We start from the raw sequence: 19,392 nt of genomic DNA on the forward strand, positions 1-19,392 counted from the left end.
TCTTGAGGACATCTTTAGAGAAATTAAAAGATGTAACCATCTCATCAGATATAACACCCAAAACCTTTGAATCAATAACACTTTAGAACCACCAAGGATTTTGGCTATAAGGACCCAAATATTCTAATTGGAGGAGGCCTGGGGCCGTGGGGGGGGGGGGGAAGGGAAGGTATGGAAAATTTGATAGCAGCACACAGGCAACTTACCTGGAGAAGGAAGAAGGAAAAGAAAAAAAGTGGAAGAATATGTACGGTCAGTCAGTGCCTCTAGTTTCTGTTTTAAGAAAGTGAATTCATAGTTTTTTGTGCTACATGGAAAATAGAAACTTGAGGCATTAACCATCTCTTTTTTTCCCTCCTAACTTATTAAATATTGCTTTAGCTACCATCAATCATGAAAGTCTATTCTTCCTAAATGAATTGAAATTCTTAATTTAATTATTAGGATACCCTTAATAAATATTGAATGAGGGGGCAGCTGGGTAGCTCAGTGGAGTGAGAGTTGGGCCTAGAGACAGGAAGTCCTAGGTTCAAATCCAGCCTCAGACACTGCCCCGCTGTGTGACCCTGGGCAAGTCACTTGACCCTCACTGCCCACCCTTACCACTCTTCCACCAAGGAGCCAATACACAGAAGCTAAGGGTTTAAAAAATATATATATATAGAATGATCTGTGTATAGAATTCCCATTCCATCTCTACCATGTAAACTACTTCATCAATCATGAGGTAGGTTTACCTCGAAAAATTGCCATCCAAAAGTTATGGACAAAATTACTAGTAGCTAAAAAGGCCACGGTGATTTCCACCCTGCATTTTAAGATCACAAGCACACAAAACTCTGGTGTTTAACTTAATGTTTACAATACACTGAAAATCCCTTCGTAATACACAGAAATCTAGATTGTTTCAGAGGATCCTCTTGTTCACAGATCTAGTTTAGTTTCAAAACAAGTCAGATTTGATGTTGATGTGCCCAGGCTTTCAAAGAATAACTACATGTGTGGTCCATGTCTTTTTAAAGATATCCAAAAGTAAAAGGAGTACAACAAAAACAGGAATGTTGAGTAGATTTAAACTTCAAGTTTAACTAATCTATAGTGATCTCCAGTTTTTTTTTGTTACAGTTTTAATGGTTTGTGTGAATGAAGTCATGGAAAGGACCAAGGAGGGCCATCTAGTATAGATTTTTCAGATTCCTCTGCCTTAACTCTGGAATAGATGTCCACACTACTTACTAATCAAAACTGTCCCACAGCATCAAAAGGATCTACAATTTTTGTGGCATACATCCTTGAAGACCAAAGTCTAATTTTTATGATGGATTAGAAGATAAGAGAATGACTTTTTTTAAAAAAACAAACGTATCAGAATTTCTATTGCCTAACATGGCTAAATCCACTTGGAAGGCCATACGATTCAAATGATCCTGTCATTGCTGAAACCATTTTGGGAACTCCTCAAGTAGCCTTCAGAGCCTGTGGCAGTCCTCTGAGCATCATCCATGTTCATAAATCATTGTTTTTAAGGATGGATGCCATTTTAGATGAATAGCCCAAAGTCATCCAGAGGCAAGCAGATGAATAGGTTAATTAAATTGGATGATACTATTTATAATTCAAATGAAGGTGTGACTGCAATGTAATTAATGTAAATTAATGATACAGATCTTCTTGCATGGCTGATAAATTGGTTCCAAAGGCAATTCCAAAGGACATATTCCAAAGACATTTTAAGTGATGGAGGTAGCCTCCCAAAATTAGGAAACAGTCATTTGAATGAGCAAGTTATTGCATATAATATGTATATAATAGTTGAGATGTTTGGGGTTTTTAAAAATTAGACTTATTCTATTAGATTACACATGTTATAAATTTTTGCCTCAATAGTCATCAGTGAGCAGAAAAGTAGTAAGCATGTATCTTTTATTGGAATAGGTTTCCAACAAGCAGTGTTTATGGGATGTGATGGGTGTTAACTGGTTAAGAAAAGCTTAAAACTAATAGCTAAAATATAATTACATAAATTTCAAAATGTCTGTGCCAACTGTTTCCAATTAGATTAAGTATGGGGTTGTAGTGCTTAGTTTCTTAGGGTAAATGAGGCAATCAGTTTACACATTACGTGATAAACTAAATATATTCACATTCACCCAAACAGTAGTTTCTACTTTTTCAGACTTCATACCTATGTCATGACTCAACGGCACAGCTTAGAGCTAGCAGCATCAGCTACTCCTAAGAGTTATCCATACTCCCATAATTTTTTAATCATTAAAAATTCCTATCTGGAGCAGCTAGGCAGCACAGTGGACATAGGGCCAGGACTGGAGTCAGGAGAACCTGGATTCAAATCTGGCCTCAGACATTTCCTAGCTGTGTGATCCTGGATATGTCACTTAACTTCAACTGCCTAATCCTTGCCACTCTTCTGTCTTAGACTTGATACTAAGACAAGGTAGGATTTTTAAAAACATTTCTGTCTTGTTTAAAACTTAACCAAGGATTTCTAGCCTAGGTTTTGTTTTGTTTTGTTTTATTTTGCTTGGGGTTTTTGGAGGGAAAAATTGCTAGCAGTTCTCTCTTAACCTTACAGTTAGAATTTTAGGATGTACATATTTGAGAATAGTGAAAATGACATGAAAACATGTCAAGGGAAGAAAAAGGCCCAAAAGACAGAGATCTCTAAGTTCAGATACAAAAGCAAATTTGATGCCAACATGGATTTTACAAGCTCATGGGGGGAAAAAATCAATTTGCAACAATTTATCTTAAAGAAATGGATTTTTTTTTTCTGTTTTGGGAATTTCTACTTCTAGCCACATATAAAACCTGTAATGAGAGCCTCTCTACTTAAAACACACAGAAAACAATAGCAGCATCCTCCAATTCCCAATGTCTTTGATAAAAGGAGTACTCAGAGCCAGGTATCTACAGTTCTGGCACAATGATAACAAAAGTTTATCTTATATACACTGGGAAAGCAATGTATACTTAAAGCGCTACATGAAGTTTTATCAGGTACAAGAATAATTTCCCATCCATCCTCTCTTCACTTGGCTGTTCTTGCAACCCTTCTGTTAGTAGGTTTACATAAGGTGAAATGTGATATGGAAGAACACTTAGGTGACTTTGTGCTTTACTTCCCTGTGTGGATAAGATCCTTCATAAACCCCTAAACTAGCTGGCACTCAATTGTTTCTTAATTAACTAATTTAGTTAACTATTTGGATATAACTATGAGACAGCTTTTTTCTCCTTAAAAAGAAAAGTATATATGTCAGTTCCCTCTTACTGCTGCTATGCTGTATAAATATTACCAGGATCTGATAGATGCATCTCTGCCATGGTATTACTATCTATACTTGGCTGGACCTTGCAGAAGAGGAATGGAGCAAAGGCAGTTCTGAGTAGTATGCTAGTGATATCCATCAGATCACTGCTCTGTTCGTTAGGAATGCAACCCAAAGAGCTATTAATCTGAATTCTTTTGCATGAAAAGAGCCAGGAATGGCTGGACTTGTCCAGCTCCAGGAGGCAGACCCTGGTAAGAGATAAAAGAAAACTAAAATTTGGGGGTTTTCATAAGAACAGCTACACGTAAGTGAAAGCTGTTGGCATAATGTACAAAACAGTCAGTTTATTAATCTATTTTAAAAGGATGCAATTCATTTCAAACTGATTTCATTTTAAAAGTCACTGTTTTGAATATTTAATTATACAACATGGTAGGAACATTCTTCCCTTATTACAAAATATCTGAGGGGAGGGGGTATGGGGGGACTGCCAACCTTTTAAAAGGGCCAGCAGCGAGCAATTAAGAGAATGTAGTAGTTGCTTCTTAGAGACAAACACAAAAGCTCCATCCACTAAATGAAAGTGCTGAAAAGTAACTAGTACTTCTAAAAACTCTCCTTCCACTCCACTTTTAATGTCTATGCCGAGAAAGTAAAGATGTACTTAATTGTCGACTAATGGGAGTTGGCTCCAAGTACAAGAGGAGGGTTAGAGCCTGGGTTTACAAGATTTGGGTCCATGTCATTGGTTTCATGGGTCTTCTAAGACTGGTATTTATTAAATATTATTTCAATGGAAATATTTTTTATTCTCTTCACAGTGGAAGGAGATTTATGGCTCATTTGGCAATGGGGGAGAAACTTCCCAGACAGGGCTGGCTGCATCACCTCAGGAGATGACAATCAATATTTTATGCCCTATAGGATAGGCATGAGTCTGTATTGAAGAGCCGTGCTGGAATAGGGAACACACTGTAGTCTCCTCCAGTTTCATTATTACAGACTTTAAGGGGTAGAAAAAAACCTGTTCATAATAGAACGTCCATCATTTAGTGAACAGAATAATACATACTGACATCAAACTAATAAAAATAATTGACAAATGTTATTTTTTTAGAGATCCACATTCACATCTTCAAGAATTCTGTTTCTTCATGGATTAAAAGCGGAGATCATCAATTTAAGTAAACTATGGCTTCTTTAAAATTAGTTAGTCTAAAAGAAACACATCATCCCCAACTTTCTGGGTAGTGATCAGTCCATTGTATTCAGCAATGCTCAGTCTACTTACTATATCTGCGCTTTGCACCTCAGAAGTAAGCCTTCTGCCAAGGCACTTAAGAAGGTAAGTCTTTTATATTATGAATGGGCCACAATTTACTTCATGTAGAACCCATCCACCAGTAGGGTCAAGCACACAGCATCAGCTAAAAACCTACAATGAAATATACCCCATCCCCAACCCTTTCCCAAATTCCAAACAAAAACAAAAATGTCCATGCTACTGTATGTCACTAAAAGAAAAAGATTGTGCTCCACCTAAAGCATAGAGAATGGATCTTAATTAACTCTAAGTAACAGAAAAAAGTTTTCATTTATTTAGGAGGAAAAAAAAAATAAAGGAAAATAAACTCAAAAAAATCCCTAAACCACCCAACCAAATAATACCCCCAAATATATTCCTAATAGCCTGATTTAAGAAACAAATGATTGGAACAGCCTTCCATCCTCTCATCTGTCCTTTGAAGTTAGTTTTTCAATCAATTCTTGGAGTGGAGCAAGTTCTCTTCTATCGATTAAGTTGAACTCCTATATGATATGAGAGAGATAAAACAAAGTTTACATATGTTTATGTATTCTTATTCCATAGCAATAAAAATTCAGGAAGAGTGGTTGGTATTGAGGAGAAAGGGCATTCAGTTTGAAATAAGCAATAGGTGAGTAAAGCTGCATGACTGGAGCTCAGGAATTTCATACACAGACATAATTAAACACATGGAAGCTGATTAAGTCACCAGGGAGAATATAGAAAGAGAAGAGAGTAGAGTCCAGGACAGAATCATAGTTATACTCATTACCAGGAGACATGATATGAATAATGAACCAGCAATGGAAACTGTGGAGTAGGAGGAGGAGAACCAAAATAGAATAGTGTCAGAAAGGATGCTATCTAAAAGGAGACTGGTTAACAGTATTATATGCTATTGAGAGGGCAGGAAGGATCCGGATCAAGAAGTCAAGAGATTTTACAATTAAAAAATCACTGGTATGTTTGAAGAAAATAGCTTCAGTTGAGTGATAAAAGTTGGAAGCCAGATTATTTGAAAGGTGTCTTCCTGATTACCAAATGATATTTTTCCTAGAATGGGGTACAAGAACAGACATAAAATTACCTAAGCAACCTCCCCTTATAAAAAAAAAAACCCTAAAATGTAGAATACTGCATTCATTATCAGACGTGGTTGCTGTAATGGCTGGTTTTGCTTGCCTTGAAGGCCCAATTCAGGAGTGTAGGCTGATATCAGGAGATGATGAAAAGCTCTCAGAAAAATCAGTTAACTACTAAGCATACTGGTCTCATTTTGTGAAGAGGATTTACACACTCTCTAACTGTTGTACATATAAGAAAGACCTTCTAAGACTGTTTCAGATCAACATATTATATGCTAAAAACTTATTTAAGCTGAGAAACAATGATTAAATCAATCAAGAAAGCATTTATTAAATGACTACTATGTCCCAAGAACTGGGCTAAGGGATGGGGTTGCTAAGATTAACCCCTAAGCTAAGGTCTTTAAAGGAAAGCAAACTAAAATAGAAGAACTCAAGATACTGATGACTGTGGAGACATGTAGGTGACTGAGAGGAAGTGGGGATTTGGGGGGTGGGAAGGAGGCCAGCACATGGCATCTCTAGATCTTCTAAATGTCAGATCTAAGAGCAAAAGGCTTCCATATCCAACTCACCTGCACAAAAAATATGAAGTGCTTGAAAGATGTGTTAAGATGGGCTTCTTCCTGCAGCTGGATCACCGGATCAAAGTGCTGGTGGTAAATGTGTGCATACACTCTGAACAGACGCTTCAGGATAGTTTTTGCCACTGACATGAAGTTTTTTGGGAAAGGGACACCTGGGAAAAGAAAACAAAGAAATTATTCAGTAGTAAACAGTAAAGAAGAACCCAGTGCTTAACAGAAGAGAGTAACATGTAAATATAAAAATCACACTGAAAGTAGCTCAGGAGCTATCTTCTTTTTTCTTTTTCTTTTCTTTCTCTCTTTTTTTAAACCCTTACTTTCCATCTTAAGAGTCAATACTGTATATTGGTTACAAGGCAGAAAAGCAGTAAGGGCCCAGGGTCACACAGTTAAGAAGTGTCTAAGGCCAAATTTGAACCCATGACCTCTCATCTCTAGGCCTAGTGCTGAATCCACTAAGCTACCAAGCTGCCCCCAATAACTTTCCCTGCCTAATCTTTACTGACACCACTTTTAAAAAATGTTTATTTTCAAATATATCCCATCTCTACCCAGACAGCCATCTCTTGTAATAACAAATTTTTTTCACAGCAGATAAAAATTAAAAGCAGTTCAATAAAACTAATGAGTGAATATTAACCATGTCAGACAGTCTATGTAACATTTATGTAAGTTTAGTGCTTGGGGTTGCTGAATAAAGTCATGGGGAACATACCAGTAAAGCTCCAACAAGCTAAGACTTGGGGGAGGGAATGGCCCATACAGATTTGCACTAAATATTGACTTTTCCACAGGCTCACCAGCAGCTACAGAAAGAATCATGTCATTTTCAAAACTATTCCTTTCAGTTACAATTTTCTATTCCTTTTTTAAGAGCTATCTCCTCATATCCTTGTAATCACTTATTCACCAAGAAAATATCTTTGTTACTACATAACTGTCAGTTCCCTATGTACCCTTATAACTTTGATACCAGACCCTTATCAAATGTTAAATGAAAAAAAAAAGTTTTCCCAATTGAGTGTTTCACTTCTTATCTTCATCAACTATTTTTGCGTACACAAAATATTTTCAATTTCAAGTTAACTAGTTATATGATTGTCTCTACATTTATTTGGTTAAGAATCCTCCCCCACAGGATGTTGGCTTTAAATGATCACTCTACTGCAAATAGTAATAATATGGAAATAGATTTTGAACAATAGTACATGTAAAATGCAGTGAACTGCTCATTGGTATTAGGAGGGGAGAGGAGGGAGGGGAGGGAAAGAACATGAATCATGTAACCATGGAAAAATATTCTAAATTAATTTAATTAATTTAAAAAAATCCTCCCCACAGACCCAACTGTAATAGGAAATCCCTCTGTTTCTCTTTTCACTTATTACCCAGGTATCATCTTTATTATCCAGGTAATGTATCCATTTTGAGTTTATTGTAATATGTGGTACATGCTACAAAACACTAGCCTAATCCAATTTTTTTCCAGGCAGTTCTTGTTAATGGGAAATCTCTTCCTCAAGTAATTTTTATTCTCAAGTTTGCTGGACACTGACTTATTGTCATTTATTTCTTTATGTAACTGGTTCCAATGATCTTCCTCTCTCACCAATGTGAAACAGTAGGGGCAACTAGGTAGTGTGATGGAAAGAATGCTGTATTTTGAGACAGAAAGACCTTGGTTCCAATCCTGCTCCAGATAGTTACTGGTTATGGGACCCTCTCTGGGCCTCTATTTTCTTATCTTTAAGATGAAAGGGTTTACTCAATAGCTTTTAAAGTTCTTTCCTATTCAAAATCTAGGATCCTGTGGTTTTGGTAATTACTATTTTATAAAATAACTTGAAGTCTGGAAGTGATACCCTCCATTCATTATTGCTCATCACTACAGAATTTCACTCCTCCAATTTTGTTATAGTTTAGCCTAGTTCTGTAAAGTTCCCCTTTGAAGTTTGATTAGTTTAAGACTAAAGTCTGTAAATTAATTCTTAATAGGATAAATTTTTATTACCATGAGTAGTGAAGGCTCCTTCCAATTACTTATATAATTTTAATTGTATCTCTGTAAGTCTTAAGTATGAATTACTAAATTGATTCTAAAATAATTTGATAGTTCCTTTGAATGGAAGAGAAAGGGGGAAACAAGCATTTATTTGATAGCTATTATGTGCCTGGCATTGTGCTAAATGCTTTACAAATATTTATCTTTACAACTCACAGAAGTAGGAGCTATCATCTTCATTTTACACATGAGGATGCTGAGACAGGCAAAAGTTAAGTGATTTTTCCAGGATTACACAACTTCTAAGTCAAGAAAAATTTGAATTCAGGTCTTCCTGACTCTGGGTTGTTTTTTTTTTAAAACCCTTGTACTTCGGTGCATTGTCTCATAGGTGGAAGATTGGTAAGAGTGGGCAATGGGGGTCAAGTGACTTGCCCAGGGTCACACAGCTGGGAAGTGTGGGTTTTTTTAAATACACAAAAATTATAAGTGAAATTAATCTGTTCTGTTAACATGCAAAAATCCATCAATTTAAATATATCAAGTTTTAGTCAATAGATAAAACTACCTTCCCTTCATCCTAATGCATTCCTTTCTCATCCTTTAATTTTATTTTTTTTAGAAATTATCCCATCACACTCAGCCCTCCTTCTCAGCTTTCATAGGCAATTCATACCCCTGCCTTCTAACTCTCCTAAAAATGATCAAGTTCTTATAAGTTACAAATATCATTGTTCCATGTAGGAATGTAAACCTTCTTGAATCTCTTATGATTTCCCATTCCCGTTTCCTTTTTTATGCTTCTCTTAAATCTTGTTTTTGAAAGTCAAATTTTTTTCATAATACCAGCTCTTAATCTTATTTATTAGTTCAATAGTTCTTTTACTTTAAATTTGATTAATTTCTCCTTTAATTTCTAAGATTTCCAATTTAGTTTTGATCTGGGGATTTTTAATTTATTGTTTTTCTAATTTTTTAAGGTGCAAGCCCAATTTATTGATCTTGATTTTGTTGCTATAAGCACTCAGAGATATAAATATTCCCCTATGTACTGCTTTGGCTGTATATCATAGGTTTTGATATGTTGTTTCCTCATTGTCATTCTCTTTAATGAAGCCCATAATTGTTTCTATGATTTCTTTTTTGACCCACAAGTTTTGAAGAATTAGATTATTTACTTTTCAATTTATTTTAAATTTGTCTTTCCATGAACCATTGTTAATTAAAATCTTTCTCACATTATGATCTGAAAAAGTTATATTTATTATTTCTGCTTTTCTGCATTTGTTTGCAATAGTTCTATGCCCCAGTACATGGTCAATCTTTGTATATGTGCCATGTACTGCTGAGAAGAAGGTATATTCCTTTTTATCCCTGTTCAGTTTTATCCAGCTATGTATTAACTCTAATTTTTCTAGCATTTCATTTACTTCCCTTAGTTCTGAAAGGAAAAGGCTGAGATCCCCCTACTACTATGGTCTCACTATCTATTTCTTCCTTGAGCTCCTTTAATTTTTTCCTTTAGAAATCTAGATTTTATACCATTTGGTGCATAAATGTTTAGTAATGATATTACTTCATTGTTCATAGTAGTCTTTAGCAAAATGTTCCTTCCTGTTCAAACTTCATTGTTCATAGTAGCCTTTAGAAAAATGTAATTTCCTTCCTTACCTCTTTTAATCAGATCAACTTCTACTTTAGCTTTTACTTCTTTTAAGTCTTGTCTTTGAAAGTCAAATGTTACATTCAGCTCTGATCTTTCCATCAGAAATGCTTTAAAAAGTCCTCTATATCATTAAATATCCATTCCCCACGTTAAACCCCATGGGATTATATTCAATTTTGCTGGATACGTATTATTAGTTGTAATCCTAGCTTCTTTGCCTTGAAGAGTATCATATTCATCCTTTAATGTAAAAGCTACTAAATCTTGTGTTATCTTGATAGTGTCTCCTTGATGCTTGAATTGTTTCTTTCTGGTTGCTTGCAATTTTCTCAACATAGGAGCTCAGGAATTTTCATTTTGAGATCTCTTTCAGGAGGTGACAACTGGATTCTTTTAATTTCTGTTTTACTTTCTGATTCCAGGATATTAGGGCAGATTCTCACCAAAATTATCTTGAAATATGATGTCTAAGCTCTTTTTCTTTTTTATGGCTCTCAGGTAGTTCAATAATTCTTAAATTCTCTCTCTTTAATCTACTTTCCAAATCAGTTATTTTTTTTTAATTTTAAACATTTATTAATATTTATATTTTAGAAAAGTTAAAATGGTTACATGATTTATGTTCTAACTTTCCCCTTCACCCCCGACTTCCCCCCTCCCCTGGACGATATGTATTTCCACTGGTTTTAACATGTGTCATTAATCAAGACCTATTTCCAAACTGTTGATAGTTGCGTTGGTGTAGTCTTTTCCAGTCTACATCCCCAATCATGTCCTCATCAACCCATGTATTCAAGCAGTTGATTTTCTTCTGTGTTTCCTCTCCTGCTGTTCTTCCTCTGAATGTGGGTAGCGTTCTTTACCATAAATCCCTCAGAATTGTCCTGGGTCATTGCACTGCTGCTAGTACAGAAGTCCATTACATTCTATTTAACCACAGTATATCAGTCTCTGTGTACAATGTTCTTCTGGCTCTGCTCCTTTCACTCTGCATCAATTCCTGGAGGTCTTTCCAATTCACATGGAATTCCTCCAGTTTATTATTCCTTTGAGCACAGTAGTATTCCATCACCAACATATACCACAATTTGTTCAGCCATTCCCCAACTGAAGGACATACCCTTCTTTTCCAGTTTTTTGCCACCACAAAAATATTTTTGAAAAACTCTGTTTATCTATGATCTCTTTGGGGTACAAACCCAACAATGGTATGGTTGGATGAAAGGGCAGGCATTCTTTTCTAGCCCTTTGAGCATAGTTTGGAATTGCCATCCAGAATGGTGAGATCAGTTCACAACTCCACCAGCAATGCATTAATGTCCCAATTTTGCCACATCCCCTCCAACACTCATTACTCTCCCCTTCTTTCATTTTAGCCAATCTGCCAGGTGTGAGGTGATACCTCAGAGTTGTTTTGATTTGCATTTCTCTAATTATTAGAGATTTAGAACACTTTCTCATGTGCTTATTGATACTTTTGATTTCTTTACCTGAAAATTGCCTATTCATGTCTCTTACCCATTTATCAATTGGGAATGACTTGATTTTTTATACAATTGATTTAACTCCTTGTATATTTGAGTAATAAGACCCTTGTCAGAGTTTTTTGTTATAAAGATTTTTTTCCCAATTTGTTGTTTCCCTTCTGATTTTGACTACATTGTTTTTGTTTGTAGAAAAGCTTTTTAGCTTGATATAATTAAAACATTTAATTTACATTTTGTAATTTTCTCTGAAGTCATTCACCCATTCTGAATTTACCTTGGTGTAGGGTGTGAGATGTTGATCTCAACCTAATCTCTTCCATATTGTTTTCCAAATTTCCCAACAGTTTTTGTCAAATAGTGGATTCATGTTCCAAAAGTTGGGCTCTTTGGGTTTATCATATTACTGTCTTGCTGACCCCAAGTCTATTCCACTGATCGTCCCTTTTGTCTCTTAGCCAGTACCATACCGTTTTGACGACTGCTGCTTTATAGTATAGTTTAATATCTAGTACTGCTAGGCCCCCTTCCTTCACATTTTTTTTTCATTATTTCCCTTGATATTCTTGATCTTTTGTTATTCCAAATGAAATTTGTTATAGTTTTTCCTAATTAAGTGAAAAAGTTTTTCGGTAGTTTGATAGGTATGGTGCTAAATAGGTAAATTAATTTGGGTAAAATGCTCATTTTTATTATGTTAACTCGTCCTACCCATGAGCAATCAATGTTTTTCCAATTATTTACATCTAGTTTTATTTGATTGGAAAGTGTTTTGTAGTTGTAGTAATTGCTGTGTTTGTTTTGGTAGATAGATTCCCAAGTATTTTATATTGTCTAGGGTGATTTTAAATGGTGTTTCTCTTTCTACCTCTTGCTGTTGTGATGTGTTGGAAATATATAGAAATGCTGACGATTTATGTGCATTTATTTTGAATCCTGCAACTTTGCTAAAGTTGTTGATTACTTCTACAAGCTTCTTAGTTGATTCTCTAGGATTTTTTAAGTAGACCATCATATCATCTGCAAAGAGTGATAGCTTAGTCTCCTCAATGCCTATTTTGATACCTTCAATTTCTTTTTCTTCTCTAATTGCTACTGCTAGTGTTTCTAGTACAATGTTAAATAATAGAGATAATGGGCATCCTTGTTTCACTCCTGATCTTATTGGAAAGGCTTCTAATTTATGCCCATTGCATATGATGCTTGTTGATGGTTTTAGGTATATACTGTTTATTGTTTTTAGGAAAGGTCCTTCTATTCCTATACTTTCCAGTGTTTTCAATAGGAATTGGTACTGTATTTTGTCAAAGGCTTTTTCAGCATCTATTGAGATAATCATGTGATTTTTGTTTGTTAGATTGTTGATATGGTCAATAATGTGGATGGTTTTCCTAATGTTGAATCATCCTTACATTCCTGGTATAAATCCCACCTGATCATGGTGGATGATCCTCTTGATCACTTGCTGGAGTCTCTTTGCTAGTATTCTATTTAGGATTTTTGCATCTATGTTCATTAGGGAGATTGGTCTGTAGCTTTCTTTCTCTGTTTTTGATCTACCTGGCTTTGGAATCAGTACCATATTTGTGTCATAAAAGGAATCTGGTAGGACTCCTTTGCTTATTATATCAAATAATTTGTGTAGTATTGGGATTAGTTGTTCTTTGAATATCTGATAGAATTGACTTGTGAATCCATCAGGCCCTGGATTTTTTCTTAGGGAGTTCTTTGATGGCTTGTTCAATTTCTTTTTCTGATAAGGGATTTATTTAGGTATTCTATTTCTTCTGCTGTTAATCTAGGCAATTTATATTTTTGTAAATATTCACCCATATCTCCTAAATTGTTATATTTATTGCCATATAATTGGGAGAAATAGTTTTTAATGATTGCCTTAATCTCCCCTTCATTAGAGGTGAGGTCTCCCTTTTCGTCTTTGATACTGTCAATTTGGTTTTCTTCTTTCCTTTTTTTAATTAGATTGACCAGTACTTTGTCTATTTTATCTGTTGTTTTTTTTTCAAAATACCAGCTTCTTGTCTTATTTATTAATTCTATAGTTCTTTTACTTTGGATTTTATTAATTTCTCCCTTGATTTTTAGTATTTCTAATTTAGTTTTCATCTGGGGGTTTTTAATTTGCTCGCTTTCTAATTTTTTAAGTTGCATGCCCAATTCATTGATCTCTGCCCTCCCTAATTTGTTAATATATGCACTCAAGGATATAAATTTCCCCCCGAGTACTGCCTTGGCCGCATCCCACAGAGTTTGGTAGGATGTCTCATCATTGTCATTCTCTTCAATGAAATTGTTGATTGTTTCTATGATTTCTTCTTTGACAAATTGGTTTTGGAGAATCATATTATTTAATTTCCAATTAGTTTTTGATTTGCCTGTCCAGGTGCCCTTACTAATTATTATTTTTATTGCATTATGATCTGAGAAAGTTACATTTATTATTTCTGCTCTTTTGCATTTGTTTGCAATGTTTTTATGCCCTATTACATGGTTGATATCTTTGTGAATGTACCATGTGCAGCTGAAAAGGTGTATTCCTTTCTGTCCCTATTTATTTTTCCCCACATATCTATTAAATCTAATTTTTCTAGGACTTCATTCACCTCTCTTACCTCTTTCTTATTTATTTTTCGGTTTGATTTATCTAGATCTGAAAGAGGAATATTTAGATCTCCCACTAGTATGGTTTTACTATCTATTTCCTTCTTGAGCTCTACCAGTTTCTCCTTTACAAATTTGGATGCTATGCCACTTGGTGCATACTTATTGAGCAATGTTATTTCCTCATTGTCTATACTGCCTTTTATCAGGATGTAATTACCTTCCCTGTCTTTTTTAATCATATCTAATTTTACTTTGGCTTTATTAGAAATCACGATTGCCACTCCTGCCTTTTTTTTCATTTGAAGCCCAAAAGATTTTGCTGAAGCCCTTTATTTTAAACTTTTGTATGTCCACCCACCTCATATGTGTTTCTTGTAGACAACATATGGTAGCATTTTGGTTTCTAATCCATTCTGCTATTTGCTTCTGTTTAATGGGTGAGTTCATCCCATTCACATTCAGAGTTATAATTATCAGTTGTGTATTCGCCGACATTTTGGTATCCTCCCCTAATTCTATCCTTTCTTCTTCCGCTATTTCCTCTTAAACCAGTGGTTTGCTTTAAGCTAGTAACCCTTGTCCCCTCCCTTATTATTCCCCTCTTTTTATTTTTAAAGGCCTAATGAATTCCCTCCCCCTTCTTCTCCCCTCCTTTTTTTGACCTCCCCACTCCCCTGCTCCCCTTGGTTTATCCCTTCTGACTTTCTCAGTAGGGTTAGATAGTGTTTTATATCCCAATGGATATAACTACTCTTCCCTCTCAGGGTTAATTACACTGAGAGTAAGGTTTAAATATTAATTCTTAATGCTCTCTTCCTCTCCTTCTTATAATAGTATTGATCCCTTCCCCTTCCCATGCCGTCTTTGTGTATAATAGAATATCCTATTTTTCTTATTCCTTCAAGATTCTCTTGGTGTCCTCTACTATTCACCCCCCTCTTTCCCTCCCACCCATATCATCTTAGACCATTTAGTATTCCAACCTCTCCCTATGAATAATTCTTCTAATTATTATAATAGTGAATGCTATAATGGTGAACAGAGTTCACTACAGAGAATTATACATAACATTTCCCCACATAGGAGTACCAATAATTAGATCTTATTGAAGCCCTTAAAGAGGCATATTTAAAAAATATGAGTTTTCTTACTTTCCCTTCTGTTTCTTATTTACCTTTTCTTGTTTCTCTTGATTTTTGTGGTTGGATATAGAACATTCTATTTAGTCCTAGTCTTTTCTGTGCAAATGCTTGGAAATTTTCTATCTTGTTGAATGCCCAATCTTTCCCCTGGAAAAATATAGTCAGTTTTGATGGGTACGTGATCCTTGGTTGTAAACCCAGTTCTCTTGCCTTTCTGAATATCATATTCCAAGCCAGGCAGTCTTTTAGTGTAGAGGCTGCCAGATCCTGTGTGATCCTGATTGGTGCTCCTTGATATCTGAATTGTCTCTTTCTGGCTTCTTGTAAAATTTTTTTTTAGTTGGAAGCTAAATTTGGCTATTATATTCCTGGGGGTTGTCTTTTCAGTGTCTAGTGTAGAGGGTGATCTATGGATCCTTTCAATGTCTATATTGCCCTTTTGTTGTAGAACTTCAGGGCAATTTTGCTGAATAATTTCTTTTAGTATGGAGTCCAATTTTTTATTAATTTCTGCTTTTTCAGGAAGACCAATGATTTTCAGATTGTCTCTTCTAGACCTATTTTCTTGATCTGTCAGTTTCTCATTGAGATATTTCATGTTTCCTTCTATTTTATCAGTCTTTTGACTTTGTTTTATTTGTTCTTGCTGTCTTGATATATCATTGGCTTCTACTTGCCCAATTCTTGTCTTTAGAGACTGATTTTCTGCTATAAGCTTTTGATTTTCCTTTTCAGTTTGGTCTGACCTGTTTTCCAGCTGTTTGATTTTGGTCTCCAATTTGCTTATTAATTCTTTTGATTTGGGGCATCTTTTTCTTATTGCCCAATTCTAGCCTTTAGAGACTGGTTTTCCTTTTCAATCTGGTCATTTCTGGTCTTTAATTTACTTGCCTCACTTTCCAATTGTGAAATTCTGCCTTTTAAACTGTTATTTTCTTGCCAGATCTCTTCCATCTTTCTCATGATCTCAGATTTGAACTCTTTTAAGACCTTGTGACCCGTTTTCATTGTTTTGGGAAGGTTTGGATATGGTTACTTGTTTAGTCTCCTCTGCTTTTTCCTCTGTTGTCTGGATTTTTTCTGTGTAAAAGTTGTCAAGTGTTAAAGGTTTTTTCTTCTTCATCTTTCTCTTCTGGTTTTCCTGATGATTCTGGCTTGCCATTGTAAGCTGAGTTCCCTCTCAGCTTTATGCTTGTGCCCAGGATCTGTCTGTGCCCTTTAGACTCCTGAGATCTCAAGTCTAGTTATTTTGAGACAAGCCTCCTGGTGATCTCCTTGCTTGTTCTTCTGCTTGAAGCTCCTTTAACAGTCTCAGGGAGCTGCTTCCACAGTCAAGCACCTCTCTGCACTGGGTCCCCACTCAAGGTCCGCTCCTGCACTCAGAATCAGCTCCTTCGTCCGCGCCCCAGTCTGCGCTTTAATCCATGCCTCAGCCCGCGCCTGTGTCAGCCCCTTCGCCTGCGCCTGGGCTCAGGGTCTGCGCTCAGAGTCCGAGAGTTCCTCAGCCTCCCAGGGGATCCTAAGTCTTGCTGTTCTCAGGAACAAGCCCTGGTGAGCTGCCAATGACCCAATGGGTGCCCCAAACCTGCTCTGACTCCCATGAGCTGGCTTTGGCATTGTGGGTGGTGTGGGGTGGGGGAGGTGGTTGCTCCGCTCGTGTTTTCGGGAGAGCTGTTTTGCCCCTTTATAGCATGGAAATGCCCTGATTCCACGTACCTCCAATGCTGCGCCCTGTTGTGGGGTTCCTTCTTTCCTCTGGATTTGTTTTTATGTCTTCTTGAGGAGTCCTATATGCATGGGTTAGGAGAAGTCAAGCAGCTGCTTTTTACTCTGCCGCCATCTTAACCCGGAACCGAAAAAAAAAAGTCAGTTATTTTTTCTAATGAGATATTTCACATTTTCTTCTTTTTTTCATTCTTTTGACTTAAAAAAATTTTTTTCTTGATGTCTCATGGAGTTATTTGCTTCCACTTGTCCAGTTCTAATTTTTAAAGAATTATTTTCTCCAATAAATTTTTGCACACCTTTTTCCATTTGGCCAATTCTGCTTTTTTTCAGAAGTTCCCCTCTTCACCATGATGTCTTTTCCTGGATTGGTCTCTTGATCTTCTGTTTTACCATAGTTACTTCATGTGGTCATGTCCTTTTATAGTTTAATCATTTTTCCAGTCTTTCTTGACTTTTCCTGCTGCTGTTTTCAGAGTTAGCCTTAGGGAGATGAGGGGAGGGGTGTTTAAGTTTTAAGTTCTTCTAAAGCGGGGGTCGACAACATATGGCTCTCGAGCCATATCTGGCTCCACCTCCCGACCAGCCAGTCCGGGCAGAGCCCCAGGATGTGCCCCAGGGGGCCCTTCAGCCCCCGCCCCATATTCCAGAGCCTTCCGCCTCCAACCTCCTCCTTCCTCAGGCATGTTTCTGGCTCTCACAACCAAAAAGGTTGCCAACCGTTGTTCTAAAGTGATATGATCTAAGGAAAGTTATATTTACTACTCTTTTGACCTGTGTTCTAGAGTGAGTGACCCTCTTTTCCACCCTGGAACTGTGACCACAGTCTACACTCACCTAATGGATACAGGCTTTATTTATTATACTGGTGTTCCTCTTTTACCCTGGGACTACAACCAAGAACCTCTTATGGTCAATGCACCAGAATTCTGTATCCAGTACCAGCAAAGGGTGCTCTGTAATCACCTTCTGACCAGTAGACCAACCTTTTTACCACCAATGGGCTAACAGCTCCAGAAGGTCCACTACCTATTCAGTCACTTCCAAGGCATGCTTCTCGAGCCATTGGTAGCTGCAAAGAGACTTATATCTGGGCACAGGGTCCTTGCTGCTGGCTTGCTGGATTCAACCTAAGCTGGACTGCCCTCTACTCTCACCCCAATGAAAAAAACCTTTCCTGCTGACCTTCTTAGTTGTCTAGGGATGAAAAATTATTTCACTACTTCCTTTTATGGGTTCTCTGTTTTGAAACTTTATTCTAAATTTGACTGGAAGGAATTTGGTAGAACTCAGGCAAGTTCCTCACTGCTTTAGTTCTGTCATTGGGACTCCAATCCACTATTACCTTTTAATACTAGCATTTACTGAACACCAAAAATGTACTGATTACAGGAAAATATTCTATTATGTTTAAAGTTGTCACTCTTTCCTTCTATTTGTAAATTACACCTCTCTTTTCTACCAGCTAACTTTTTAATTTTCTATGATTAAATCTGTTCAAGAATTAAATGTGATTCCTACTCAACTAATTAATTCTTTACATTTTATAGCACATTTATAATGAACATTAACTATTAAATCAGAAAAATATAAACCCTTGTGGCCTTTCCAGAACTTGATACAAAAGTTATCAAGAACCCAAGTCTTTTATGGGTTAGCAAATTACATGGTAATTAAAGTAGGTAAGAGTACAAAATCACTACAAAGAGCTTACAACTTTCTCTCTAAATATCTCAGAGACTGGAAATATTACAGGTTACATATATAGATTCAAAAGCATAGTGATATAAAATAGACTTCATAGATTTAAGCATCGAACACCTTCCCACAAAGAGTTATCAGGAGTCAATAAGTGTCATGAAAATAAGTTAATAATAGCAATTGTTTGACTATGAACAAGTCTTTTTTGTTGTTGTTTTTAAAAAACGAATCAGCTTCCTGAGCAGCATATTACATTTAAAAATATCTACTATTCTTATGATAATGGTTATTTCTAACATATAAAAAGCTGCCTTTAACTAGAAAACAAATTCATGAAAATTTTCAATCTAGAATACCATTTAAGAAAATAAAATTATAATATTAATGAGGAAGATAGGAAGTTAATTTATTCTTTAATCTAATTTAACAAGAAACACTTGGGGGGCAGCTGGGTAGCTCAGTGAATTGAGAACCAGGCCTAGAGATGGGAGGTCCTAGGTTCAAATCTGGTCTGAGACACTTCCCAGCTGTGTGACCCTGGGCAAGTCACTTGACCCCCATTGCCTACCCTTACCACTCTTCTGCCTTGGAGCCAATACATAGTATTGACTCCCAAGATGGAAGGTACAGGTTTTTAAAAAAAAAAAACAAGAAACACATGTAAACATTTTGTAATATAAAAACTTAGAGGTAAGCAGAATATATCTTGATAGCACTAGAGTCAGGAAGATTTGGGTTCAAGCTTGGCCTCCGACACACTGTGGCTGGTTGTTACCTAG

The 19,392-nt window shown here is 36.1% G+C and overlaps 1 protein-coding gene across 1 annotated transcript in view; it reads right to left on the reverse strand.

Moving 5' to 3' along the window:
- Positions 1–4,724: 4,724 nt before the first annotated feature.
- MOB1B (MOB kinase activator 1B) overlaps positions 4,725–19,392 on the reverse strand; it is a 93,968-nt gene continuing 79,300 nt past the window's right edge. Inside the window, exons 5-6 of the mRNA XM_044681371.1 lie at positions 6,260–6,423; positions 4,725–5,102 (exon numbers count right to left, since the gene is read on the reverse strand). Coding sequence (XP_044537306.1) covers positions 5,025–5,102; positions 6,260–6,423 — 242 coding nt within the window. The 3' untranslated portion in view covers positions 4,725–5,024. The remainder of the gene's footprint in view (positions 5,103–6,259; positions 6,424–19,392) is intronic.

Source organism: Gracilinanus agilis, chromosome 6 (genome assembly GCF_016433145.1).
Source record: "Gracilinanus agilis isolate LMUSP501 chromosome 6, AgileGrace, whole genome shotgun sequence".
NCBI classification, from domain to species: domain Eukaryota; kingdom Metazoa; phylum Chordata; class Mammalia; order Didelphimorphia; family Didelphidae; genus Gracilinanus; species Gracilinanus agilis.